At 36.0% G+C, this 27,970-nt stretch overlaps 1 protein-coding gene across 3 annotated transcripts in view; it reads left to right on the forward strand.

The window, feature by feature from the left end:
- Positions 1-1,915: 1,915 nt before the first annotated feature.
- The window catches only part of A1CF (APOBEC1 complementation factor), a 78,051-nt gene continuing 51,996 nt past the window's right edge, over positions 1,916-27,970 (forward strand). For 2 of the 3 annotated variants that reach the window (XM_054572789.1, XM_054572791.1), the window contains exons 1-2: positions 1,916-2,003; positions 27,620-27,763. In XM_054572789.1, the coding sequence (XP_054428764.1) occupies positions 27,665-27,763 (99 nt within the window). In that variant the 5' untranslated portion in view covers positions 1,916-2,003; positions 27,620-27,664. Of the gene's footprint in view, positions 2,004-27,530; positions 27,764-27,970 lie in introns of all 3 variants that reach the window. The other variant, XM_054572790.1, reaches the window with a different exon arrangement.

Consider the following 27,970-nt stretch of genomic DNA (forward strand, 5'->3'; position numbering starts at 1 on the left):
TTATCAGTTGGTTTCTCTTTGTTCTAGGGTCACAGGCTGTTTCCTAATTAACCCTCAGAAAGCAAGAGGCTGATCTGGTATTTTTTCTTTTTTATTGTTGATCAACATATCCCTATTGTTCCAACAAAATATGGCTGAGAAAATAAAAAGGAACAAAGCTTTTCAGCAATATCCTAATAATGCCACCTCTACCATTGGCTTTTATGAGTAATATATGAATTTTCCTGCTTGAATTGCCAGACTTCAATTTCAGGACTGCTTTAATTGATTTCCAGACACTTTGGTTTAACATAATTGTTGCCCTGCTTTGTTGAATGCTGGGCCCCATAAAAAAATTATTTTTTTAAATAAACTAATAAATATAATTCATTCTTAGGCCTGTTATTTTTTTATTGTTGTTGTTCCAAGATACCTAAAAAACACTGGCTTTCCTTTCCTCATCTCCACTTCTTCCCATCCAGGCACCTACCACACAAAATAATAAAGGAAACACTTTTCAGACTATCTTACATCAACAATCCTTTGTAGGACCAGGCAGACTCAAGGTAAGAATTCCTCACTTATGTCGGAACGGTAAACCCAGACTGAGCTTTCATGAAAGAATCTGATAGCCCTGCTTGATGGGAGGTCTATTCCCACAGAGGTTGTAGAAGCCCTTGTCCTTCCTACAGCTGTTTGGCTGAGTGCGACATAAAGGTTTCCCTTAGATCTCACTCCAGGGGTACAATTCCAGGGCAAAACAATGGTTCCTGGGGTGCTTTGTTAAACCTTGCTGAGCAGTGCTTTGGGGGAAGTTGAGGTAAATCACGGCTTCCCGTATTTGAGAACTTAAAACTGTAGGCAGGACTAGAAATCCAATGGTGTTGTGTTTTTATGTTTGTTTGTCTAGTTGGTTGTTTTTGTTTTGCCTGTGTTATATTCTGAGGTGTGTTTTATTGACTTATCTTCCTATATGCCTATATTATGGCTGCTCATTCTGTGCTTTTCTGTAGACAGTGTACTCCTGTGAAGAGTTCGGTCCTAGAAAATTAGACTCCCCTAACCAGCGCTGAGGCCAACTGAGAGTGTCCTCTAATTCTAGTTTTGGGGCTTGTGGTTTTATAAACCCTTAAAATTTACTCAAAATTAGAAGGGTTTTAGTTTGTCTGTTTGTTTATTTGTTTAAGTGGGCTTTATTACCCTTAGGAATTTCCTCTATAGACTAGAGCTCTTCCCACTGAATTTAGAATGTAGGGTTTATAATATTAAAAATACTGTTTCTCGATTCTTTAAGAAACACAGTTACCACTGGGATTTCAAGCAATCAGCAACAGCCTTGCCTCTCATATAGCCTGCTACATAGTTGATTATTATGCTTTCACAGTGATGGTCTTCTCTTAAAATCTGAATGAGCAGCTTGTATAAAACGCATGCTCACCCCAACGAGATCTGACCCTATTTACTTTCTTATATAAATGCTTTGTGTATTTTAATTTTGTAAGCTAGCATTTAGCTACATACTTGACCTAAAACTCTACACTTTACTCCTTGTAATACAGTGATATAAAAAGAGTAAACAAATATTCTCCTAAGTTACCTTAGGCTTAATATCATTTTGGCATAAGTACAAAACAGGGAGCTAATGTAAAAAAAAAAAAAAAAAAGCTTAGTTTACCCAAATGCCCATGAGTTCTACTTTGAAATGTATGCAGCGCAACAGTTTCAAAATAATATTCACATCAATGTTTTTAATGCAAAACTTCATTTTCATTTTGTAAACAAATGACAACAGTAGTTTTGTAGATTCTGTTTGGGCTGTAGTGACCCAATTATCTGGTCAAAGGGCTGCATGGATGCAAGAGACAGGGTGAGTTAAAGTTTAACTCCCAGGAATTGTAAACCAAACCTAAAGCCACTGGACCTTTGGAGTTTGATATGATGATTAGCGCATAACCAGAGTGACACGTTGAATTCGCCATAATCAAGGAAACCTTTTCCGGGTGGGAATCTCTGAAATCACTCAGGTATGGTCCATGTGTTTTGCTTTTTCTATTTCATATCTGTCAAACTGTGCAGTGTGGATCAGTGGAAATGCAGTGAAAACCGCGTCTACCCTCTTCTATTATAGAGCCTAATTCAGGGATTTTTCTAGTTTGTTTTTATACTGTGAAGCAATCCGAAAACCAAAGAAAACATTAGGATAATCATATCATCTCAAAATGAGAAGGCAGCCATCTTTTGTTCCTTGATTTAATCATTTTCTGAGGTTTAAAAAAATGCAGATTTACCACTTTGGGTTCAAGAGTGGGGCTAATGCTTCTGAAATGTTTATTTAGCAATAACCAGACAGCAGGGAGAGTTCTGGTTCACTACCTCTCTTGGTCCTGGGACACTGGGAAACAAAAAAAATGTATTAACAAAGGAAATAGTATTACCATCACTGGCAGCCTGAGTTCTCTGTATGGGTCATAATTCCTATCATATTTAAAGTTCATATATTCAATGATCTCTTTTTCTCTTCTTCAGCCTGTACCACCACCAAAAATAACCCCCAAAATACATAACAAAAATACCACCTTGGTGAATTCTTGCTATTTCCTCTGCCATTATTGTACTAACCAAAGGAATGCCCTAAGCTATTCACTTTTCATTCTAGCAAAAAGGAAAACAAAACCAGTCATAGAAAATGGTTGGCTCTGAGTGTGTTAATTGTGACTGCTAATTATTAGATCTTTTCCTTTCAGGATGGTTAGGCAATTGTGCTGCAGTGGATACATTTTCACGTAATCTTTTTGTTCACTCCAAAAAGATGATTTGCAACCAGAATATGATGGTATTTTATTTAAAGAAATAAATCAATCAGGGCACATGTCAGTAATATCCCATTACTACCAGAAATCCCTGAAAGACTTTTGCTCCATGATTATCAAAGTTCCAAAGAGAATGGGTTTCAGCGAAATAAGTTTATTTATCATAGAACTTCTCAGATGTGTATTATGTATACTCCAAGAAGATGAAAAACATATTATGCAGGATTAGTGTTTTGCAAAGTATACATTGGCAAATTCAACTCTAATTATATTGTAATTTAGGAGCAAAGATGTGCTGGTCTGGTCTGAAACATTCTTCATACTATGTGCTGAGATGCATACAGTAGGTCTGAAAATAAAAGTGAAATCACTTGTTTGCCAAAGCACTGAGGCTCTCCCCTGCTAAATACAGAGTAATAGACAAATGATGTATAGGTTCATTTGTAAGAGCCATATTATCTGGAATCATGTTGATTCTGCCCATTTGAGACAATTCTCAATGTTACTATTCCAATTTATTATTTATCAAGTGTAAGTGCAGGGGGAAGATAATTGGCAAGAAAAATATTAGTTGTTATACACAAATATAAAATGACACAATAGACATAAAAACATGGAATATTCAGTTATTTCCAACTGGGCTAATACCACATTGGTTTTGTGTCATTTCAGGTACGTTTCTTATATTGTATTCAGTGGAGATTAATAAATGTGGTTCCAAAAAAGTGACTCCATTGTCATCTAAATTGAGGAAATGGTGGCTATACAGGTCTTGTTACTACATGAATGTTTTGAGTAATAATAATAGTAACAGGCATGTATTGGAAATACAAGCAATATATTGTCAGGTGCATTTCTCAGCACTGCCATGCATTTATTTCATGTTATTCTTAGAACAGATATATAAAGTAGATACTATTATAACATTTTACAAGTGAGAACACTGAGGCTCGAATAAGTAACCTACTTAACAGACTTAACATCACCCACCTGGAAAGTGGCAGAACCAGGTTTCTCAGCCAGGTGGTCTGATTCCAGAGCCCAAGCATGTCACTATTATACTGTACTCACAGTAACTGAAGATTTACTCTGTGTGTAAATGTGTTCATTCATTGTAAATGACTAGGACAGTAGGCAATGCTTTGTTTTCTAAGCTTAATTTACAACATAACATCTTCCAGGAATACCTATAAACATCTCAGAAACGGTATTCCTCAAAACACAGATTAAGAAAGAACAAATCATTTTTATAGCCCATATCCAACATTCGTAACAATTGATTGAAATCACCACTATTGAAATCATCACAATTAAAAAGGGATCTTACAATCTAGCCATCCCCCAATCACACAATCACACAATCCTGTGTGCTCCAGATTAATTATAGATTGAACATTGGACTTTCTTCCTGACAGAGCTGATTTGGAATACCTGCACCAAAACTCCTTATGACCTTGGGCATAATATTTAACTTCTCTGAATCTCAGATTCCTCCAATACAAAACAGGGGCAAAATCTGCCCCATAGAATTTAGTGAGATTGAATGAGATGATGTAGCAAAAGTTAAACATAGTTATGAGCACACAAGGAATTAAGCAAAATCATCTTCCCTTTTCATTCTCTTATGTGTAACAACCTCCAGAAAAATTTCCAAAGCTTTCTGGACCTATCCATTAGCACCTCTTTGTTAAAACATTATCAATAGAGTTTAAGTTAAAAATTATACATAAATAATGAAATTTTCATTAGCCACAAATAATAACCTTATTCCATTTATTCAGAGAAAGAGACAACCTTTACCACTTTTATTCTAAACAACAACAACAACAACAACAACAAAAAACAGTATATTTTATAGAATGTTGCTCGAGAAAACTCTTAGTTAAAAGCCCAACTCTCTTTCCACTGAAACACACAGGATACCTGCCATAATGTGTGTTCATTTTGTCACACAGTTGATATTAAAAATGTTTCAATAACATTTAAAATATTGTCATCTCTCAGAAAGCTGAGTAGTACGTTGGGTACTATTACACAATGCTCTCATTACCGTATGTGTCTCTAAATGACTCAATAAGTTCAAACAAGATGATATTGATCAACAGAGGATAAACACCATTTTATCTTACTCATAGAAACAGTAACCAGGCTCCTCTAAAGTGCAGCTCTAGAAGCCCAACCCCCTCCCCCACCCCAGGAAAAGCATCTGGACAAGGACCAACACTACTGCACGACATTCTATATTAGAAATCTCAGTTCCATCTGCTCCTGAGCCCAGTGCGTGCTGTATGGTCCAGTCCATCATTAACAAATGTTTACTGCTGATTGGACCAGGAAAGCTGGTTTATCATTTTAGTCCATCAAACCTAGTCCAACTAGGTTATCAGCATTTAAAACCTATTTAGAATTTGTAATGAAAATTTTGTGTTTAATATTTTTTGTTAATCTTTTTTATTGTTTATGCAATTACAGTTATTCCTGCTTTTTCCTCTCCTTCCCCACCTCCATCCAGCCCCACCCTCTCCCCTCTCTCAGTCAATCCCCATATCATGTCTCTATCCATAGGCTGTGCATAAATGTTCTTTGGTTAATCTCTTTGTCATCTTTCATCTGGTCTCCCCCTACTTCCCCTCTGGATACTGTCAGTCTGTTCTATGTATTTGTGCTTCTGTTTCTATTCTGTTTGTTGGTTTATTATGTTCATTAGATTCCACATATAAGCAAGATCATGTGGTATTTGTCATTCACTGACTGAACCATCAGCAAGACAAATAGGGGCAAAATGGAAGAACATTTTTGCCAAGCATATATCTGATAAAGGTTTAATCTCCAAAATATACAAAGAACTAATACAATGCAACACTAGGAAGACAAACAGCCCAATTAAGAAAGGAGCAACCGACCTGAATAGACACTTACACAAAGAGGACATACAATAGCCTGTAGACAAATTTTTTAAATGCTCAATATCACTGATCATCAGAGAAATACAGATTAAAACCACAATGAGATGTCACCTTATACCTTTCAGAATGACTACCATCAATAAACCAACCAACAAGTGTTGGTAAAGATGTAGAGAAAAGGGAACCCTAGTTCACTGTTGTTAAGAATGTAGTCCGGTGCAGCCACTGTGGAAAACAATATGGAGTATCCTCAAAAAATTAAAAATGTAACTCCCTTTTGATCCAGCAAGTCCACTCCTGGGAGTATAAGCTAAGAACCCCAGAACACCACAAAAAATATATCCACCCCTGTGTTCATAGTAGCCTTATGTATAAAAGCCAAGATCTGGAAATAGCCTAAGTGTCCATTAGTAGATGAATGAATAATGAAGCTGTGGTACATTTAAACAATGGAATACTACACAGCAGTGAAAAAGAAGAAACTGTTACCTTTTGTGACAGGATGGATGAGCCCGGAGAATATTATGCTAAATGAAATAAACCAGTTAGTGAGAGACAAATACCACATGTTTGAATATTTTTGATTGACCCAAACCAAAAATTAAAATATTTTATTTTATAAAAATGGTTGTCTTGACTAAAATATGCTAGTGTCTTAAGTTCTCTAATTTGATGTTTTAAAGATATATAAACTGTTTTGTTTCTTCATACAGATATGTATGTGTAATTTTTTTATATATAGGTGTTACCAATCATATGGAAAACATTTTTCAGGTTTTGCTTATTTCAGTAGGGTTTGGTCCCTGATAATATTAAGAGGGAAATAATAACAAAAATTAAAATAACTCCCTCTAGTTTTCAAGGTTATAAACAGTATTCTGCACTGGACAATAATATAGTTAGAAAGAATTAGTATAATTTGGTCAGATGAAAAGACTAAATGAACAAATTGGTTTGCAATTCTATAAAGTAGCACCTTCAATGATGTATTAATGTCTTCTCTTCTCTTCCTCTGAAAGTTCAAAAATGATCATTGTTTTGGGATGCCAAATTGGCTTAAAAACACCAGATTTATATAGCAGAATTAACTACCATAATACCTTATTTCTATAGAATATTCTAGTTTACAAAGCATTTATGCAGAAGAATTTGTTTGATTTTTTAATGCCAAATTTCTTCATGGTCAATTTAGTATGCCTAATTTCTTCAAGGGAATTGAGTCACTATTCATCAATCCAATTGTACCAAGCTAGTTAATTGAAAGATGCTCTCACCTAACGTGTATCGGCCTAGCTTTCTTTATGTAGCAAAGTGCTGATTACATAGGGAGCCTTCGACTACTGTTCTAGACATTAATCAAGTTGTTGATAAATTAAGAGGTTAGATGAAACTATGAAGGGAGGTCTTAAGGATCCATGTGGAAGGTAAGCAGAAAACCAGTCCCATGCAGGTCCCAGAAGAAAATAACCTAAAAAGGTTTAAATCAGTGCAGATGCTATAACGAACAGAGAAAGAAGTAAAGATTCTATAGTACCTCCTAAAAGACTGGCAGAATATTAAGTACATATGCAATTGTTCATTTCTATTAATTTGCCTTTAGTATTCCACCCAGCTCTTCTATTAGAATTATGTTTAATACATATCTTTTTAGCTGGAGGCTTCTGGAGCCTTCTGCCTGAAGTAAATTGGCTTGTTAGATATTCTTAAACCTTAATGCCTATGATTTCTTGCAGCGGAAGTCAGAAATCAGAATCTGAGACCATGGAGGGGAAATTGTGTTGGCACATATAAATGCTTACCTCAGGATTCCAGTGACTAACAATTCAGCCATTTATTACCAACCAATTAGAACTGACATCCTATGATGATGTTATCAATAATATTAATAACAGCTCTTGTATCCTTATATAGCTCCTGCCATGTGCCAGGCACATAGATTAACTTGTTTAATCCTATGAAATAGGACAGAACTAGTGCTATGCTATTTTTCCAATAAAGAGGTTAAGTCTTAGGGGCACAGCTAAGAAGTGGAAGAAACAGGAGTGAACTCCAGCAGCCTGGCACATACCACTCTGTAAACAGAGTATAAATGGATCACTGAGAAGCACTGAATTTTAGAACTAGAGAGAAATGTTAAGTTTTTTTTTTATTTGACAGAGAAAAGCTAAATGACTTTTCCAAGGATGAAAGACACTTTGTCAGGGGTAAGAGTTTGAGTGCAGGACGGCAACCCTCGGGCAGGCCCTTTGCATGATGTCACCTCCCACGGCACAGCATTTCTAACTCAGCCTGAATTACACAATTCGGGGAGGCAGATTAACAGGGCCTCCATGGGTAAGAGTCCCTTCACTCTGAGTCCCACCCTTTTTGCTATGCCCAGGCTCACAGACAGACCAAGCCAGAGACTCAGTTAAAGGAGGCCCACCGTTTGGTTACTCTGAGAACCTCCTAGGCCCAGATCACAGAGGAAATATGTGTAGGCACAGGTGCTGTGAACATAGTAGAGGCATCTCTGAAAATACAAAGTGATTGTCCTGAATGACATCGTTGCCTTACACCAAAGTCCTGCTAGTGTCTGAAGAGGACACACCCTCCTCCCCAGGGAAAGAATAATGGGGCTGCTAGGTCTCCGAATGCTGAGGGCGTCCCATATTTAAACTGACCTAATTCATAGCTTTAAATTGAGACCCGAATGCTCCTAAATAGAAGTTCTGCCAGCCTCAGTAGAGTTATTCATTTGAGATAAGAAGAGTATTTTTCAGAAGTTCCTTGTTAAAATACAAATTAGTTAGGATGCAGATTTTGAGTGATAGGGGCACTCAGGAACACTTCAGCCTAAAATCACTTAGCAGAATAGCCTGGTAAAGCCTTGTGGGAATGGTACTTAGGACAAGAAAATTTTCATGGTGGTGAAGGGAAGATGTAGAAAAGATGCGGCCTTGTGTGCAAGTGTCATGGGTAACCAGCAGATAAAATAAGGTATTTGAATGGCAGGTACTTTTCTGATCCTTGAGAAAGAATTTATTTAGCTTAGTAAATAATTTTGATTTATTATTAAAGTCATTTGAACACCACACTTAGCAGATATTAATTCCTCCACATCTCTGACACATCATATAAATTACTCAGTATAGGTGCATTGACTTAAGTTGGAATCATCCAGGGAATGCCATTGTGCGGCTCCTTAGGATATTTTAAGGTAAGAGGAAAATCCTATAATGTCTAGAAACCTTTATTTCAAGTGGCCTTTCAAATGAGAAATATTTGGCTTTAGGGCTTATAATACTAATTCTGTATCTCAATATTTCAAAGGATTTCCTAAAGCCCAATGAACCAAAGCTGATTCATGGTTTTGGCATGGCAAAGAGGGAGGTGATTAGAATGTCCAAGCAGGAGGCTCCAGGCCCAGAATAGCTGGCTGAAAACCCTGGCTCCACCGCTGACCAGCTATGTGACCTTTATCAAACAATTTAACTTCTCTGTGTCTGTTTCCTCTTCTGTAAAATCAAAGTTACTGTGAGAATCAGATCACAAACCACACATTAAGCGCTTACAACACCAAGTAAGTAAGTGTGCATAAACCTTAGCTACTGCATCTATAATTCTCATGTTATTTCTGTGTCGATTATACAATGCTTACTGTCAATAGAAGAAAGGCAAGTTCTGAGGTCTACACGTAGACAGTGTTTTTTAGACTGGACGTCAGGTGGCTTAGATATTCACTATTTCTACCACTTGGCTGTGGTGAAAATGTGGAGCAACTTCTTGACTGTGCAGCTGCCTTTCCAAGGCAGAGATGCTCTCTATCACAGGCAGGGCCTCCTAATTAAGTTGGTCTGGAATGATTTAAAGGAACCTGGGCAATTTGCAAGAGAGACAGAATAGACATTGGAATCCTCATACCAAAGTGCAAACCTCTCAGGCTCTGTTATTTTCATTGTTTTAAGAAAAACCCATCAAAGTACACAAAGCCACTTAAAAAGATGTAGACTGTTGAATAATAGCGAGCAGGAAGTAATGCTCACTATTACTTGCCCTGCCCCTGCGCAGTCCCATACACAGGCATCGCAACAGGCCCCTTCAGGGAGAATGTGGCGAGGAGGCTAACAAGGTAGCAGCACTGCCTTGGAGGGGACCAGTGTTGGGTTCATTTTTAAGGGAAGTGACTAGATGAAAGGGCACCCAGAAGATCCCTTAGAATTATTAACATACTCATTAAAAATTGATTTATTTATTCCTTGTTTAAGTTCAGCATTGTTCTAGTTGCTGTGCTGGATACAAAGATATATTGTACATTTGTCTCTAAAATCAAGAAACTCATGAGATTCCCCAGAGTTGTCCACACAGACCCAGAATAACTGACCACTCTCTTCTCCAAGGACTCTTACTTTGCTAGAAAATGAATATTATTTACAATACTAAATTAAGAGTTCCTGAAGGGCAAGAAAATTATTCTGTTTATTTTTCAATTCCCAGACCTAACAGTGTCACGCATATAACAGATGCACAATACTATTTGTTAAATAAAAGAACTACCTAACTGGAGAAAGAAGGAGAAAGGTAAAAGAAAACATTATTAAGTACCATGTACCAAACTCTGAGCTGTGCAGTTATTCTCTCTTTTTGGATGACTATACCAACACTAATGGGGTAGGCATTATTGTCCCAATCTCAAAATGAAGAAACTGGACATGATTAAATAATGACCCAAGTTTGCAAAGTCCATAGAGGGTAGAACCCGGACATTCAAACCTATGTCAGTTTGAATCCATGATCCCATGGTTTTCCTCCCACTTGCGCATCACTAATGAAAAACACAGAGCAAAATATTGTGTATTTTAATATCATTTGGTGCAACTGGTAATTAGGACCAAAAAAAAAAAAAATCTGTAGTACTCAGAGTGGCTGTATGAAATTTCCATTCCGTATGAAGCGTCTACCACACACGAGGATCAGCTGGAGCTGAAAGAGAAGCACATGTCTTTGGGTAGGTTATGGCCCCCCCGCTTCATCTTCATTGCTAAAGTCATAGTTCTGCTCTTTTTTACTCCCTGACCTGTCCCTAAACTACAATTTCTTCCTCTAATCTACTCTCAGTAAAACTCACAGAGTCATCTTTCTAAAGTACACCAGGTTCTGTTAGAATTTTTCCATGCTCATTCCAGTGGCTTCATGATAAAATGAGAATATTCTATCAGGCCAATACTGATTTAATTCTTGCCTACCTAATATGCCTTATCTGTTACCACTTCCTCCTGATGTCCCTTCCCAACTTTCATTCAACATTCTAACCATACTCAACTTGTCAACCATCCATGCTATTTTCACTTTACCTCCCTCCTGAGTCCCTTCCTTCTCCCTTCTTTTCTTAACTCCTCACCATCTTTCAAACTGACCTGAGATAAAGGATACACTGAAAATTAATATGGAGTACAAAGTTGGGTAATATTGATAGGTGATGAAATAGAAAGTTGACATTAATTAATAGTCATAGAATATGGAGCCACTGAAATTCTATTACTAGAAAAATAATATGAAATGGATATTTAAAGAAATTAACCAGTGTTAGCCATGGCTGGGTGGCTCAGTTGGTTGGAGTATTGTCTGATAGACCAACACATTGCAGTTCGATCCCCTGTCAAGGCACATACCTAGGTTGCAGGTTCGATCCCTGGTTAAGGCACATATGGGAAGCAACTAATCAATGTTTCTCTCACATATCAATATTTTTCTTTCTTTCCCTGCCCCTTTTATTTCTCTAAAAACAATAAAAAACATTCTCTGGTGAGGATTAAAGAAAAATAACCAGTATTATACACATGGTATATAGAAAAAGACTAAAGGTTGAATTAAGATAAAATCTAGTATTAAATGATGGTTGCATAGACCATAATTACTAGCAGTGGAAATTCAAAGAAAGACAATGTGTCAGGACTCAGCGGCTGACTAGATATAAGAAGCAAGAATTTAGTAAGGACAGTTTATGCCAATGCATGTAAATTAGCATAAAATCAGGATGTATATAAGCTGATGTTTTTAAAGGAAACATCAGGCTTTTATTACAAGTGTCAGATTGCCTCAGAGCCACTGTCATACAGAACTTTAGATAGTTGGATTTAGTAAACGTTACTCAATGATCAAATATATTCCATTAATTAGTGATTGGCAGTCTTGGTAAGAGTGGAATTTTCAACTTAATTTTTCCAACTTGGTCTGTAGAAAACAGATCCAGCAACCAAGTCCAAAAGGAAAATCTCAACAGAAAAAAAAAAGACATAATAACACGAGACCAAGAATGACTGAAATACAGCTCATCAAGTTTCTGTAACCTGTCACACAAATAATTGATCCTGGAACTATTGCATAAACATCTGCATTTGAGCTGAAGGATAGCTAAGTTGCATGTTGCCATTACCACTTTACCAATTTGTAAGTCACCCTAGAAGTTAAACATATTATGCAAAGAAATTTTCCTCCTGTGAGACTATGCAATTCTAGAATATCTAAACTCTGCCAGTTCTCTTTCCCAGGTATCTTTAAGGCAGGCAGGCATAGTGGGAAGAGCTGGGTATCAGAGCTGATTGAAGATAACACAACAGTCACCTGTAGCCTGCTCATACAGGTGCTAGAACAGTGACAACACCAAAACCATTTATGTGTCTGCATTAGCCAGGGTGCTCCAGACAGACAGAACTAAGAATTCCAATTGGCTAATGCATATACAGACTGTACTTTGCCATGTATAAGAGGCATTTTTTTTGCTCAAGTTTCTGAGGGAAAAATAAGGAGGCACATTATACATGGGTAGTACTAATTCTATATCAATATAAATGTTTTTATATTTCTTTTATTTATGCTTATGCATTAAAAGTATAACTCTAGAAAGCAATGATTTCCTTATACAAAATAATACCCTTTATAATATAAAAAACAAGTATCAAAATATAAATAAATAAATAATTGAATTAAAAAAATTAAAGATTTTGTTCCCTGAAACTTTGGGCCAAAAATGTGGGTGCACATTATACGTGGCATAATGTGGATAAATTTTTTTTTAGTGTTGTCATTATTCTAACACCCTTAAGATACTAGTGCTATTTACTAGTATCTCTAGGATACATATCGACATCTATCTATTTAGATATCAAACGGGATTTATAATAAGAAGTTGGCTTATGTGATTCTAGAGACTGAGAAGCACCAAAGTCTTCAGTCAACAAGCTGGAGACTCAGGAGAGCCAATGTGCAGTTCCTGACTGAAAGCCAGTAGGCTTGAGACCCAAGACAAGCCCATACTTCAGTTCAGGTCTGAAAGCCATAAAAGAGGTGGAGTTCCCTCTTATTCAACATTTTTGTTCTATTTGGATCTTTAATTGATTGAATGAGGCCTATCCACATTGTGGAAGGCAGTCTGCTTCATTCAGTCTATTAACTGAAATATTAATCTCATTCCAAAACACCCTCACAGATGCGTTCAGAATAAGGTTTGGCCAAATCTCTGGGCCCTCTGGGCCCCAGTCAAGCTGACATCTAAAATTACCCATCACAGTATAACCCTAAGGGAGTAGAAAGCTCCTCAGATTGTCTAATTGTAAGCCTTTCCATCTCCTCCCCATCACCCTGTCCCTCCTCCTATGCGTCTCCATCTGCTACTAAAATTTTCCAAAATATCTTTGGATTAAAAAACTACCAGTATCCATCTCTCAATATTCAATGTCACCAAAGAACAGGTCACTTATGAGAATCCCTGTTTCAGAGTTTCTGATATTCTTATCCAAGTCGAGAGCAGAGGCAGGAGGATTTATGAAGGAGCAGTGGTGTCAGAGCTAGTTACAGAAGGGAGTGTCGAGAGGTCTCTTGTGTGACACGCTCACAACACTGGCTACCAGGAGTTCATTCACTCTATGTATGCCTGTGAGTTCATGCACACATGTCCACAAAACCACACAACCTGATGGAGCAAGTAAGAGTACACATGTGCAGAAAGCAGGAAAAAAGTCAAGATCCAGACTTCATGAGGAGCCTACATTGGAGTTTGTTTTGGAAACAGACGCTGTAAGGCCTTCAGCAGCAGGGATTCATAGATTTGCTAACGCACTTCTTTGTTGTCTTGGCTCAACTACATCCTTCCTACATCTGTTCCTCTCTACTCTATCCTTTCTCTCTATCCTTTCTCTACATCACAGCTTTTGCTTCCTCTTTATATGCAAAACAACAATGAATCATAGTTTTATGTATACAGTAGTAATGTGAATATCTTATTGGTTGGTCCTCATGGAAACTGAATTGAAAACAAATTACTTCAGCCAGAATCTAGGAAGGAAGTATAACTTTAAAAAAAATACATTTCAAGGTCAGTATTTCTAAATACTAGCAATTAGGAAAACAGTTATACATTAGAAATGTTGAAAATCTAGATAAGACAATTATTACATAATCATTTTATTATTCCCCCTTTTCTCCTGTAATCTTGGTCTCTACCTTTCTTTCATAGACTTTTTCTTCTTTTTACTAAAAGTTTTTTGTGTATCCATCCTGTCCTTTCGGCAGATACAGTAACTTTCATTACTTTCCATTGTTTCATTTTGTTTGATATTTAACATGTACAGATGAGCTTAATTCAGCAGTTCTAAACTCAGCTGCATACTATTACCTGAGGAGGTGATAACATACAATGTCCTGGGCCCCACTCCAGACTAGTTGAACCAGAATCTCTCTGGCAGGGGGAGGGAGGGGAAAGATGCCCAAGTACAGATGATTATAATGTGAGGCCAGGTAGGGAGCCTGTTCTTTCTCCACAGCTCCTGCATCTCAAATCTGCTATCAGCTGGCTTTGACAAAGGCTGTTTTTAAATCTTTTGGTGCCAGTTTGAAGCGTTTCAACAGTGGTCCAATATTTTAAGGGTAGCAAGCTTAGCAAGATGTTACAAGTCACAGTTAAGGAATTCAATCAAAGTAGAAACATTGTGAGCAGAAGATTACAGTGAACTTTTTTTATAGAGCATGATAAAAATAGGAGAAGGATAGATTTCATGGAGTGAATACTACTTGCTAAAATTTAGGAACACTTGCAGTTAAATCTCACAGTCCTATTTTGACAAGACGTGCATAGGTTAATGCTTCTCTGCTATCTTTTCTTGTGTGATTTACCATTTCAAGCTAAATTCCAGGGATTTAAAGGCTCTTTGTTGATATTTAAAGGGTGGTTTAAGCAAATAAATGGTATAATGTCTTTTGAGGCAGATAAAATGTACCTCTATAATATTCACTTAATGAGAATATGCTAAACATCTGGAAGTATTTCTACTAGACCATAAATTCGGCAATTTTAAAGACTTTTTAAATTATAATAAATTTATATTTCTTATTCTATTTAAAATTACTTATTTCTCAAACAAAACAAAAAGGATTTCTAGCTGTCAGGATTATTTTGCAAAAATAATGAACTGTGAGCCAGACTTTCCCAAGAGTTTGTATATCTCCCTTTTAAAGTGAAGTTGTATATGATTCCTGATAGTAAATTAGAAAAAAAGGTTGGGAAAACATGGCTCCCCTGCACATTTATAACGTTCTTATTTAATCCAGGTGCATGCTCATATGTATATATATTACAACCACATACACAAAAAATGCAATACAATCGTTTGTCTGTTATATATCTGCTTATCCTTTTTCCCTAATAAATTCTAAGTAGCTCTAATAGTACTTGTTCTCTGAAGATATTTTTACTTTGGTGCAATTTCCTTAGTACCTTAGGTTTTGCTGCTTTAAGTTACTTTACTTAGGACTTGGGGTGAACCAAATAGGATAGTATATGGACTTAAAGATCAACAAGCAATAATCAAATTATTGGCTGGCCCTACATATCTTTGCAAAAATAACTATTTCTTTAGAAAGTCTGTCAGCATTCCTAACGCACATTGCTTCTCTACAACAGTAATAACTTGTCTTAAAATTATAATATACCTTCTAGATGGAAACTGCAGCTTCTTTAGCCAGGGTGTCACCAAAGGAGCCAGAGAGAGAAGAAAGTACAGGATTAAAGAATAGAAGAGAGTAAGAAACAGGAGAAGAAAAAAGGAAATTATACAGATATTTGAAGGTAGAGGTAAAGAGAAGTAGAGAAGACCCTATTCTCAAAACAGCTGTGTTTGGTGCTCAGGAGAAGGACTTGTGGCCCTGGTTACCCAACACTGGACTATTCCTTCAGATGTTTGGTCCATAGTTGGACTCCTCCTCTTTGGCTCTCTACAATCCAGAAGAGCTAGAGATCAATGGAAAGAAGGAACCATTTAAATTTAAATACAATAATAAAAATTCACATGAAATCCAAGTGCAGATCCTGCCAAGTGATACATTGCTTAGTCATCTATGAAGACTCTACACTCTGCCAAGGAGTAATGTTTCAGTGAGGTACGACTAAGTACATAACAGAGGCTTTCAATGGCCATGGGCCTAGTTTGAACCATGTGTCTAGCCTGGACCATGTCCAAAGGGGGTCAGACCCTAAATGTGTCTGAGTGAACCATCAGACAGTCTAACCACAGCACCACTCCAAAGAGCTGTTAAAATAATCCCCTTACGTTCCAGCAAATAAGCTATCTTACCAGAGTGTTTTAAATGACCAACACCAACTGCCTATGAAGAAAACATAGACTCACAGCATCACCCTCATGAGTTTCATTCCGAGGTATGTGTTCCTCACAGGAGCACTTTATGGGAAGCTAAGTAGATATCATCTCCCTCCTCATCCTGCCCTGCTGCCACTTGTCTTTTTTGTTAAGGAGAGAAAACTGAGAGGTCAAGTTTAGTAACTTAGAGCACAGACATTAGCCCCAAACTACCTAGATTCAAATCATGGGTCTGCCACTTACTGTCTGAATAACCTTAGGCACATTAACCGCCCCAACTTGGCTTATCACAGGAATGATAATACCTACCCTATTGAATTATAATAACAATTAAATGTTTAAAGTTGAAATTATATTTAAAGTTTCTAGAACATAGTGTATATGCCAAGTGTTCAGTAAATTTCAGTACATTTTATTCTTATTTGAACCCTTTTCAAATTTTGCCACTTAATAGACAAAAATCAAATGCTTTGTTTTTTTGTTTTAATTTGCCTTTTCTGATCACTAAAGATGATAACCATACATAATTTAAATGATACATTTACAAACAATATTATTTTTTCTGTGAATTGACTGCTACTGTTCATTGCTCTATTGTTCAATGATTTGTGAGGCTCTTTGTTATTGATTTGAAAGTACTCTTTGTGCATTACAGGTAGTAATTCTCTGTATTTATATAAATAGCAATCACTTTCTTCCAGTCTGTGGCTTCTTTTCAACTTTATTTTGCCACTACAGATGTTTGTAACTTTTATGTAGTAAAAACTGGTAGTCTTTTTTTTTTTTAATAAATTTATGGCCCTTAGTATGCTTGGTTAGGAAGACCTCCTGCATCAAAATATTATAAAAATATTCTCCCATATTTTCTTCTAGTAGTTATATAATGTTTTTAAAGCTTATTTCTTTAATCCACTTAGAATTTTGGTGTATGTTGTAAGATGATATGCCAACTTTATCTTTTTGTCAAATTGCCTAAGATATTTCTATGATTTGAAATAGCACCTATTGGCAAATTCCAATATGATTAAAACTATGGGTCTAGACTTTTCTATTCTATTCACCTATTTGTCCATTTCTGTGACCATTTTAATTTTAGTTTTTGATTTGGCTGGTTTCAAATAAATCTGTACTTTCAATATGTTATGGCATCTATTATACATTTTTCCTCCCAGATAAACTTCAGGATCAACTTTTCAAATTTCAAAATAATTTTATTAGAATTTAAATTAGTATTGTTTTAGATTAATAATTTGGGAAGAACTAATAAATTTATAATTAGACTTCCATTATCCAGGCTTTTAGATCCTTTAGTTGAATTTTATCATTTTCTTCATATACATTTGGGATATTTTACATTAGATTTGATTTTATAAGTTCTTTTATACTGTTCAGATCTTATTGCATTTCTGTTGCTTCCATTTAAATAAGAAACATTTACTTTGTAATTATTCTTTTGTATTCTTTTGCAGTATTCTTTTATTAATTCTAATAGTTTTGTATAGTTGATTTACTTGTTTTTAATAAAAATGTGTGATTGCTATATTTGACAATTACGCATAATATTTACTTCATATTTCCTTCTTTTTAAAGATGCTATTTTTTAAAGATTTTATTTATTTATGTTTAGAAAGAGCTGAAGGGAGGGAGAAAGACAGGAAGAGAAACATCCATGTGTGAGAGAGAGATCAATCGGTAGCCTCTCACATGCCCCCAACTGTGGACCTGGCCAATGACCCAGGCATGTGCCCTGACTGGGAATCAAACCAGTGACCTTTTGGTTCTCAGGCCAGCACTCAGTCCACTGAGCCACAACAGCCAGGGTTATTTGCTTCTTTTTCTGACAGATGTTCTTTATCAACACTGGAATATTTTGTCTTATTTCTAACTTACTAAGGTTTTTGTTTTGTTTTGTTTTTTTAACCAATAGTGGTTGTTGAATCTTGTGAAGTGCCCCTTTTACTTTTACTGAGATGATCATATATATTTTCTTCCATATCAATGAATAAATTAAACTAAACTAATAGAATCACTAATGTTGAATACTCTTTGTATTCTTATAGTAACATGTTTATTGTATATTAGTATTTTGTTGCTTTGCTATATGTAGGTCATATCTATAGTTATGTAATAATGTCCAATAGATTTATGTTTGTGATATGTTTATCTAACTTTGTATCAGACATATGATAAATAAGCTTTAGATAATTTCAGAAGTTTTCCATTTATTCTATACTTGGAAAAGCTTTGTATAACAAAAGAATTATTTGTTTCTTACATGATTTATACAGCTTGACTAATAAAAACCATCTGGAGCTTATGTTAGTCAAGAGAAGAATATTGAATTTTTTCAATATAGTTTATTATTCAAATTTTTAACTTACCTTTAAAGTAATTTTGAGAATTCACACTTTTTTAGATAATTGTGTACTGCATCTATATTTTTCAATTTATTTATAAAAACATCCCTTTCTTTCAAAGTTTCTCGGTCTGTGCTTATATTCATTTTCCCCTCATTTTCAAAATAGGTTTACTCCTTTACACCTTGTCGAGATTACCAGAGGTGTATTAAGTTGCCAATCTTTTCAATTATCTTACACTTATTTATGAAGTCTACAGATTTTTATATTTTATTAGTTTTATCTTTGATTTATTCTAATTTCTTTAGTTTCTTTTGTTCCTTTCCTTAGCTTCTTTAATTTAATGCTTAATTACATTATTTTCAGCATTTTTTGGTTTTCTAATAATACAGTTTTCTCATAAAAGAATCTTGGCCATTTCTTATCATTTTTAGTATGACTTGTTTTCATTGCTATTCATTTGTTAATGTAATTTAATTTTTTTTTAACTATTAGAGTAAGAGTTGTATATTCTGGAAACCTGAAAGTAGGCAAATAAGCAAGAATGAGAAATATAACTTGTTAATCCATCACCCAGATATAACTAGTTAGCCTTTTATAATTATAATCTTTATATATATATATATATATCTTCATGAATATAAAGATTAACACAAAGTCAGACCAAACATTCTGTTCTGTTGCCTTCTTTTCTACTTGATTTTATTTCACAAGCTATCTAAATCATTATATATTCTACTATAACATCCATTTTTTAGCTGCACTACCACTTCTTATTCAGATATTTCTTCAGCATTGAATATTTATGTAGTGTTTACTTTTTGTTATAACACTAAGATGCCCCATGAGAGACAAACCACACAGACTGAGGATCTTAAGGATTTTTCTGGTAGAAAAACGAAAACATAAATAACTAGATCAATTATTAAAGCCATATGAAAGATGTTAAGATAATGCATTCAAAACTACATTTCTCTTCATCTCAGACAATTGGCTAGAAGTGAGAATAGTCATTCAGAGAACCCAGGTGATGGCTAATGTGAGTCAACCACAGAAACAGATAAGCAACAAAAAAGGAATATTTATTGAGCACTTTCTGTATGCCAAGCAATACATTAGGTGCTCTTATATCCAGTATCCATTATCTTACTTATTAAGTCATTTGTTTAAAAAATTCAAATTAGGTATTAGTGTTGCTATTCTTTTCTTAGACTAGGAAATAGGGTCTCACAAAAGTTCAAATCCTAGTGGCAGAACTAAAATTTAAATGTAAGCATGTCCTTCCCTAAAACTGTGTAACCTTCTAAAGTAAGATAAATATATCTATTGTGAACGATTTTAATTTCTTTATCTTGGGCCTTAATTAGGCCCAAATTGGCCAGAACCAAATTCTTGCCTGATTCATTATTAATGTTTTAGTAACATGAAAAGAATTCTGGTTAATTTTTTTTTGCTTATATATTGCTTTGAAAAATAAGAATCCACATATTGGAACTTTGTATGATTTTTTATGGCTACTCTTTGGAATTTTATGTATGCATGTATTTTATTAATTTTGCTATGGTTCATGATGCATGGTCAAATAAAAAGCTATCAGAATAATTCACTTCCCAAAAAAGCCTAAGACCAATTATAAACATTTTTCCAAGGAGAATAATCAAACTAACATATTTCTTTATTAAGGAATGCAAAGTAATATTTACTTAGCACCATTAGGCAAATGCATAACTTTAGTTATAAATCCTTCATAAACCATTTCAATACAATCTGGAACTCCTTTCATGTAAAATTCCCAGGAGGTTCTAGAAGGCTGAAATTGATAATAAAACCACTTGTTGGTTTTATGCATGTTGCATAACAGTTATGCGACATCATGCAACGTCAGTGCACAATAACACATTGGGAAAGACTGAGTTTGGTTTGGAGAGGTCCCAATGGCAGGGGAAAATCATCAATTCACAGTGTATATATGACACTTTTCTAGTACAAGTCCCAAAGCCTCCCTGCTCAATCACATAGAACACCTGTCTTCTGCTTACAGAGTCAGAAACAGTCTTTCTTCTCATTCAGTTTCCCTACCTACCCTCTTCAGGAAAAAAATAAAAGATCAAATGAAATAAATAAGATAGAAACTATAATATTAACAAAACTTCAGATCCTAACTCCAAATTATCTAGTGTAGTGCCTGGTAGGTAGTGGATAATAAATTCATATTTGTTGAAATTTTAGTAAAAGTTAAGAATAATTACTTCATTTAATTTTTAACCACTAAAACTCCTAACTTTAATTCTCTGCCTTTATCTTTCAGATTCTTTGTGTTCTCTTCTGCCTATCATTCACGCCTACCATTTCTGCTTCAGTTTTTCCAACCTGTTCTTTCTTCACTCTTTAACTGTGCTTTTGTATCATGTACTTCTTTTACCTTTGTCTCAAGTGTTGCCCAATTAATTATTATGTTGAGATGTTAAAAAAACAAACTTGTTTTGCCACTTACTTTTCTGTTTCCCTAGCTGCCAACTTAGGTCACACTAAGACATAAAAATCTGCCAGTATTGTCATACCTTCAGGTAAATCTAAATAAGAAATAATCACTTAAAATCCTCTCCTTGTTCTCTCCCACAACTTGGTTCTCTATGTGGCACCAATTTTTATGGACAATATAAATGCTTTTCCTCTTTAGAGACCAGGGTTATAATTAAGGAGCAGCACATAGTATCCACCCTGACGGGTCTAAATTTGGAAATGTCAGATTTTAAAAAGCCTCCCACCTGCTTCTCTCTTCCAGCTTTCTTCTTATCTGTTTCCCTGACACCTGCCCTGATCCAGGACTCACTAATACCTAAGGGCCATCAGGGTCAAAGGTCAGGAACACAGCTCTGACCTTGCCCAACAGTGAACTAGAAATTTCTATTGAGCAGTCTCAACCAAGTCATGAGGTGAGCTGTTCATTCCACTTCACCTGTGATTGCGGGAAGGCAGAAATCATTAACTCCCAATAATTTCTAGGTCTTTCTTTCTCTTGACCAAATAAGCACTAAAGTTGCAACTATAAAACCAAAAAGACATTAAGAAGAAAAATAAATGCAAATGTCAACTCTATTTTTCAATCTCTTTGCATTTGAAAAATTTTACTCTTCTGTCTCTCACACAAATGTGATAAACATATTCATAAGCACAGAGAAACAACTCAAGTCACTTTCTCACATAAAATAAGTTCATTTCAGGATAGAACTTTCAAGAAATGACTGAAACAAGAATATTAAGAATTAGGAGATTGGATGCAGATTCATTGTACTGTAATTTCTAAAATGCTGATCCAAAGTCTTTCATTTCTTCCACAAATACTTATTGAGCACTTGACATATGTCAGACTAAGCCTTTTGCGCAAAGATCAGTATAGTAAGTCCTCACTTAACATTGTGCATAGGTTCTTGGAAACTGACTTTAGGCAAAATGACATATAATGGAATCAATTTCACCATGGGTTAATTGTTATAAACAAGAGTTAAGTTCCTACAGCATATTTCTGGTCACAAAAATACCAACAAACTTCTAAATAAATACCCCAAACCCTTGTAAAACTAAATGTAAGTTTTACATAACATACATTTAAGAAAGGTAAATACAAAGTAAGAAAATTCTTTTCTAAACCACTATTCCAGCTCAGGGTCATGGGGTCTAGAACCCATCCAGCATAATTAAAATAATATAATAGCCAGCACTTATTGGGCAATGATTAATACCAGGAACCAATTTAGGAATTTTAGATATATTCATATTTAAGCCTTAAAACAACCCTATGAAGTAGGCATTATCATCTCAATTTATATGTTAAGGAAACTGAAGCTCAGAGAGTTTTCCTGGGCATGGAGGGAAAGGAACAAAAAAGGGGAATGTTTTTATGTAGCATCCTTGGTGGTGAGCACACATTTCAACAAAGCATTCCTTGCTAAGAAAAAAACCACTTTCTTAGAGGATGGGGAAGCACCGATCACAAATTAACGAAAATTAGCAGAGCAAGAGGAGACCCCTGGTTTTCCATATCATTAGCCCTGCCCTCATCCTGTTTTCAGAATGAACATAAGGAAGGAGAGGGAAGGAAGCTGTCTATACAAGGAAGTGCTGTCATCTCTGGCAGGCCCTTTCTGGAGTCACTTTGCTGTTCCCCCTCTCTGCTTTTCTCCTCCAACATGAATTTTGGCCGTAACAGTAGTTGTCACACTGACATGCTTGCTGTATGCTAGCCCTGCACCAAACACTTCATGGGTGCTTTCTCATTTGATCTTCACAACAGCATCGTTCACAGCCTGCTTGTTACCCCAATTCACAAATAAGGAAGCGGGTGCTTGTGTGGGGGTGGGGATGGTACTCATGATTCTTTTCTGTAATACTGCCTGTAACTTTTATTAATCCAATTCTCTTTCCTTAGCCCTTTTCTTCTCTCAGTCACTCTCGTTTAGATAACTGTACTGTTCCAGCAACTGTGATATTTTTTACTGCAGAAACTCTGAATTGAGAAATTGAGGTGCTTGGTGGTTGTACTGCCTCTCCCTATACACCAGGAAATCCTCCAAAGCCCATCCAACAGTTTCACTCATGTAATACAATGACCCTGAGAGGAATACTATTACCTCCTCAGCTGAGGATACTAGACACCAAGAAGCAAAGGAACTTTCCCAAAACGCAGAGTAAGAGTCAGAATGAGAATTTGAACCCAGAATGTCCAGCTCTGGGACCTGCATTCCTATTCTGGCTTCATCTTACTTGACTTAGCAGGATTAGCACAATTGATCACTCAATTGTTCTCAAAATCCTTTCTTCACTTGGCTCCCAATCCATCTTACCTGGTTCTTGTCCTACTTTTGACTGTCCCATCCCACTCTCCTTTGCTAGTTTCTCCTTGTTTCCCTGACATCCAAAAGTTGGAGTGCCCCAGAGATCAATCTTTGGACCTGTTTTCTACACTCAGTCCCTAGATGACCTCATCCAATTTTACAGCTTAAATAGCTCTATGTAAATAGCTTACAAATCAATATGTCCTGTCTGGAACTCTCTCGTAAAATTCAGACTCATATATCTACCTGCCCACTCAACCTCTCTACTATTGACTATCTGTGGCATCTCAAAATCAACATGCCTATGGCTGAGCTCCTGCTCTTCTGCCACAAACTTGCTACTCCCTCAGTTAATGACAAGTCGATTCTTCCAGTTGCCCAGGCCAGAGCCCTGGATGTCATTCTTGACTCCTCATTTTCTTCTCTCACAGTGCATTCAATTCATCTGTAAAATATATACAAGATTTGGCAGCTTTTCATCACCCCCTCATGATCACCACCCTAGTCCACGCCACTATCATCATATGCCTAGATATTGCAATGGTTTTTCATGGGTCTCCCCTTGACTCACCTTGACTCTCCTGCCAACTTGAGGGGAATAAGGCATCACCTTAAATACAAAATTTAAGAAACATCAAAACTCAATAATCATGACAAATAATATTTTAATGTAATCTTTTTTAAAAATCCATAATTTAAAATAGCAAAATTTTAAATAAAAACTGGACTAGACCCTGTCTTTGCATTACTCACCTCCTTTTCCTCACCTTAGTCCCAATTCCATCCCACTCAACTCTCTTCAATGTGTTCAACATTTACAGCTATCCTGTTAAAACTTAAGTAAAATCTTGGCAATCCTCTGGCTTCACATCTCCGAGCAACAGCCAAAGCTCTTTTCATGATCTACAAGATCCTACATGACCTGGTCGACCATTATCTCCCTAACTCCAACTGCCACTTCTCTCTCCTTCACTCAGCTTCATCAGCTTCACATGGGCCACCTCACTATCCCCTCAACAAGCTCCCACCTTAGGGTCCCAGCCCCTGCCATGCCCTCTGCCTGGAATTCTCTCCCCCAAGTACATTCCTCATTTCACCCAGCTTTCTGCCCAAATTCACTCTATGTAGACCACACCATGTAAAATTTCATCCCTCCACACAACCTACTTCGCTTCATATTCTTCTTCCATTCTTTATTTTTTTCTCCCTAGAAATTACCATAAACACTCTATTTTTATTTATTGTTTTATCCACTATACAACTCCATAAAATAATACAAAGCTGAGATTTTGGGAAGAGAAGGGCTTGTTTTGTTCTCTTTATATCCCTGTTTCAAAAAATTCACAGATGATAGTAAGTACTCAGTAAATACTATAGTGTTTGAATGAAGACTGATAAACACTCGTGAGTGCATTTCTTTAGCTCCAATAGTCTTAATGTCTGCGATGTATAGGTTTTGAATTCTATTACCTCAATAGATTACATCAGGAACTACACTTTCAGAATGCAGTTGCATAAAATCTGAAGAATTCACAGGGTGCTAAATTAGATAACGTATTGCAAAACCTTTGTTTCAAATTGACCAATTTTTGAAACAAAAGTCTCACTTGCTTAAAAAATATTTATCTGGGATTCAAGTTCATGCCTTAAATTATCAATGTTGGGAGACAGAGTTATTTTGGAGAAATAAACATTGAAGATCAAGTTTCTCTTATGGCAAATCCTGAATTTTATTTTCATATTCTGATTTCAAATGACAACATATATTTAGATGTTATCCAGATTTTCTTAATTTCATAGTGAAACTGTGTGTAATCAAAAGATCTTCCTCTTGTAAAATATCTTTGATTCCCTTTATTAATTATTAACCAAAACTAAAGATAGGTTTTGTAAATAAAACTTGTTTCACCATGAACTGTTATCTTTTGATAGAAAAGATGAAGTTCAGCAAAGAGCAAATCTACAGGTTGGCCAAAGACAACAGACTTTGCCTGCAAACATCTGTAAGACACCCATGGCTAACCTCATCAGACCCCAAGTCCATTTATGGCCTCCTAGCTCATGCAGGTTAAATTCAGCACTGTGGGAGAGTTTAAGAATGTCCTGATGAAAAGATAATTTTAGTAACATTTGGGAACAGAGCAAGAGTCAGGTTTTGTCTGAAAGTCTAACTTTCTTTGTAAAGCTTCAAAATGCCTTTTGTAGTTTTATGTTTTTAAGAGAGTTTTTTTTTGTAGATGTTTCTATGACTGTATTCACCAGCGGGTTGGGGTTATAAAGTGAAAACAGGTCTTGTTTTCCCCCCTACCTTGTAGTGTTGAGAGAAAGAGCATTTATACTATAAATGTGTCAGTAAAGCTACAAGTTCCACCCTGGATTGTGACACATATTCCACATCACCACTATCATAAAGATATTTTCTAATTTGTCTTAGCCAAAATGTGAAGTTAGGGTTTGTTTGTTTTTTTCTTTTTCTTTTTAAACCACTGCCTTTTGCAAAGTGCAGACACAGAAACTAGTATGTTAACTAACTGGGTTTGTTTACTGCCCATAAAGCTACTGCCTTGCAGCTGGGCAGGGGGCGGAGCTGACATACAGACAGCACTAAATACTCCTAGAGAGAATGAGTGAGTGAAAACGGAATTGACCTGGGTCAGAAGCAAGCAAGAATTATTAGAAAGGTCAGGGGAAGAATGACCATGTTTACTTGAAGAGCATAAAACTGTTCTGTCCCTGTAACAGCTAATAGGTATTATCTGTCTGGAATCTCTTTATTTCTTTCCTTTAGTTCTTTAAATTATATTGCAAATATTACTTTGTAAATGATATTTGCCTATTAGTTTGGGTACTTTTTAATTCTATTATTTTAATCATACTTTAAAGCCACATTTTACTGAAATAATTGCCTCAGCTTCTTCCCTTAATTTGGTCACCCAAATTTTTGTCCAGTGTCCTATATCATTAACGATTAATTCATTCTGAATCTTTAAATGACAACAAAAACCAGTACAGGAAATCTCAATACACAGGACAGAAAAGTTTTTAAAGGGCTTATCATAAAATACATTAGATTTGCCTTTGATTCATAAAACACGTCTCCTCTACCTGGGCTGGCAGAGCACATTGAGCACAGTGAAAACCCAGCACAGAACCTTCACTGTCCCATTCACACTCTGACCCAGCAGGTATGTTCCTACATGCACATGGGAAACATGGGAGACTTCAGAGCTTCGCACCACTATAGCCTGGGACATTCAGCATGGCCATAGCCTTGCCCTGGGAACCTGTGCATTTGAATAACCATCATATTTGGAATGGGCCTCAAATCTCTTACCCAAATAGAAAGCATAGGCAAGAAAATGCTGAAATCGAATATTCATATCTACATAAACAAACATGGACATGTGTAAACTCTCATAATATCTTAGATTTTTACAAAGGGCTTCATGTCCTTTACTGAGTGTTCTGTGTGGTATATGATCCAGATGTTACTAGGCCCTTCCAATACCACTCAAAAGGACCCACTTGCTCTTGTTTTGTTAAAGCCTAGATACCATTGTTATTACATAAAGTAGTCTGCATAATGGCCTCCGTAGAACTGCCACCAGTACATTCTGTTCTAGAAATTTATCTTTGGAGAATAAGTAGGTAAATGTCTTAGTTAACACAGAACAGGTAATTGAAGCTAAAACTCAAGATTTTGATAGCTTATACCAGTTGATTGATTTAGCAACAGTGCCCTCTTCCCACATCCGCAAGGACCATTCTGCGTATTCTTTTAATTGACGAGAGCTAATTTGTGTTTAAGCATTTGGTGACATCCTGAGATCACTGGATTGAAAATTACTGATCTGCATTCTAACTGGAGAAGGGATATTACTCATTTTTTTACTTCTAAATTTCAACTGAAATCAAATGTTTAAAAAAAAAAACTCTTCCTTAATAAGGATATTTAACTGGCCTAGTTTGTGTGTGGCTGTTAGTTGCTCTAACCTTGATGACTCATTTGCAGAGAATGTTCCTAAAGATGTCCCTCATGAAAAGGACAAGTTTGGACTTGGCAACAGCAATTTACTTAATTTATCTTAAATTTGATTTCAGTGAGCAACCCTAATTAACCTGATTTTTTGCTGATAATCACTCTCAATGGAATCAAATCACAAATCCGGGGATGGATTGAGCGGCACCCAGAAGGAAGCAGCCCTTCGCGCACTGGTCCAGCGCACAGGATATAGCTTGGTCCAGGTAGGCACTTCTTATGACATGTGCTGAGACCCACAGAATTCAGTGCTGAGACACTGAATTCATAGTGAGACTATCAGTGGTCTTAAGGTGCACAATGGGAATGGTCAGTCATGCAACTCTTCAGGTGGATGTGCCTTTCCAGTGGGGGAGGAAGTTGCATCATTTCAGTTTTGCACATGACCCTGCAGGTGATGTTCTGCCTATTCT

Source organism: Pteronotus mesoamericanus, unplaced genomic scaffold (genome assembly GCF_021234165.1).
Source record: "Pteronotus mesoamericanus isolate MK-2021 breed Mesoamerican mustached bat unplaced genomic scaffold, CSHL_Meso_final contig_24, whole genome shotgun sequence".
In the NCBI taxonomy this organism is placed as follows: Eukaryota; Metazoa; Chordata; class Mammalia; order Chiroptera; family Mormoopidae; genus Pteronotus; species Pteronotus mesoamericanus.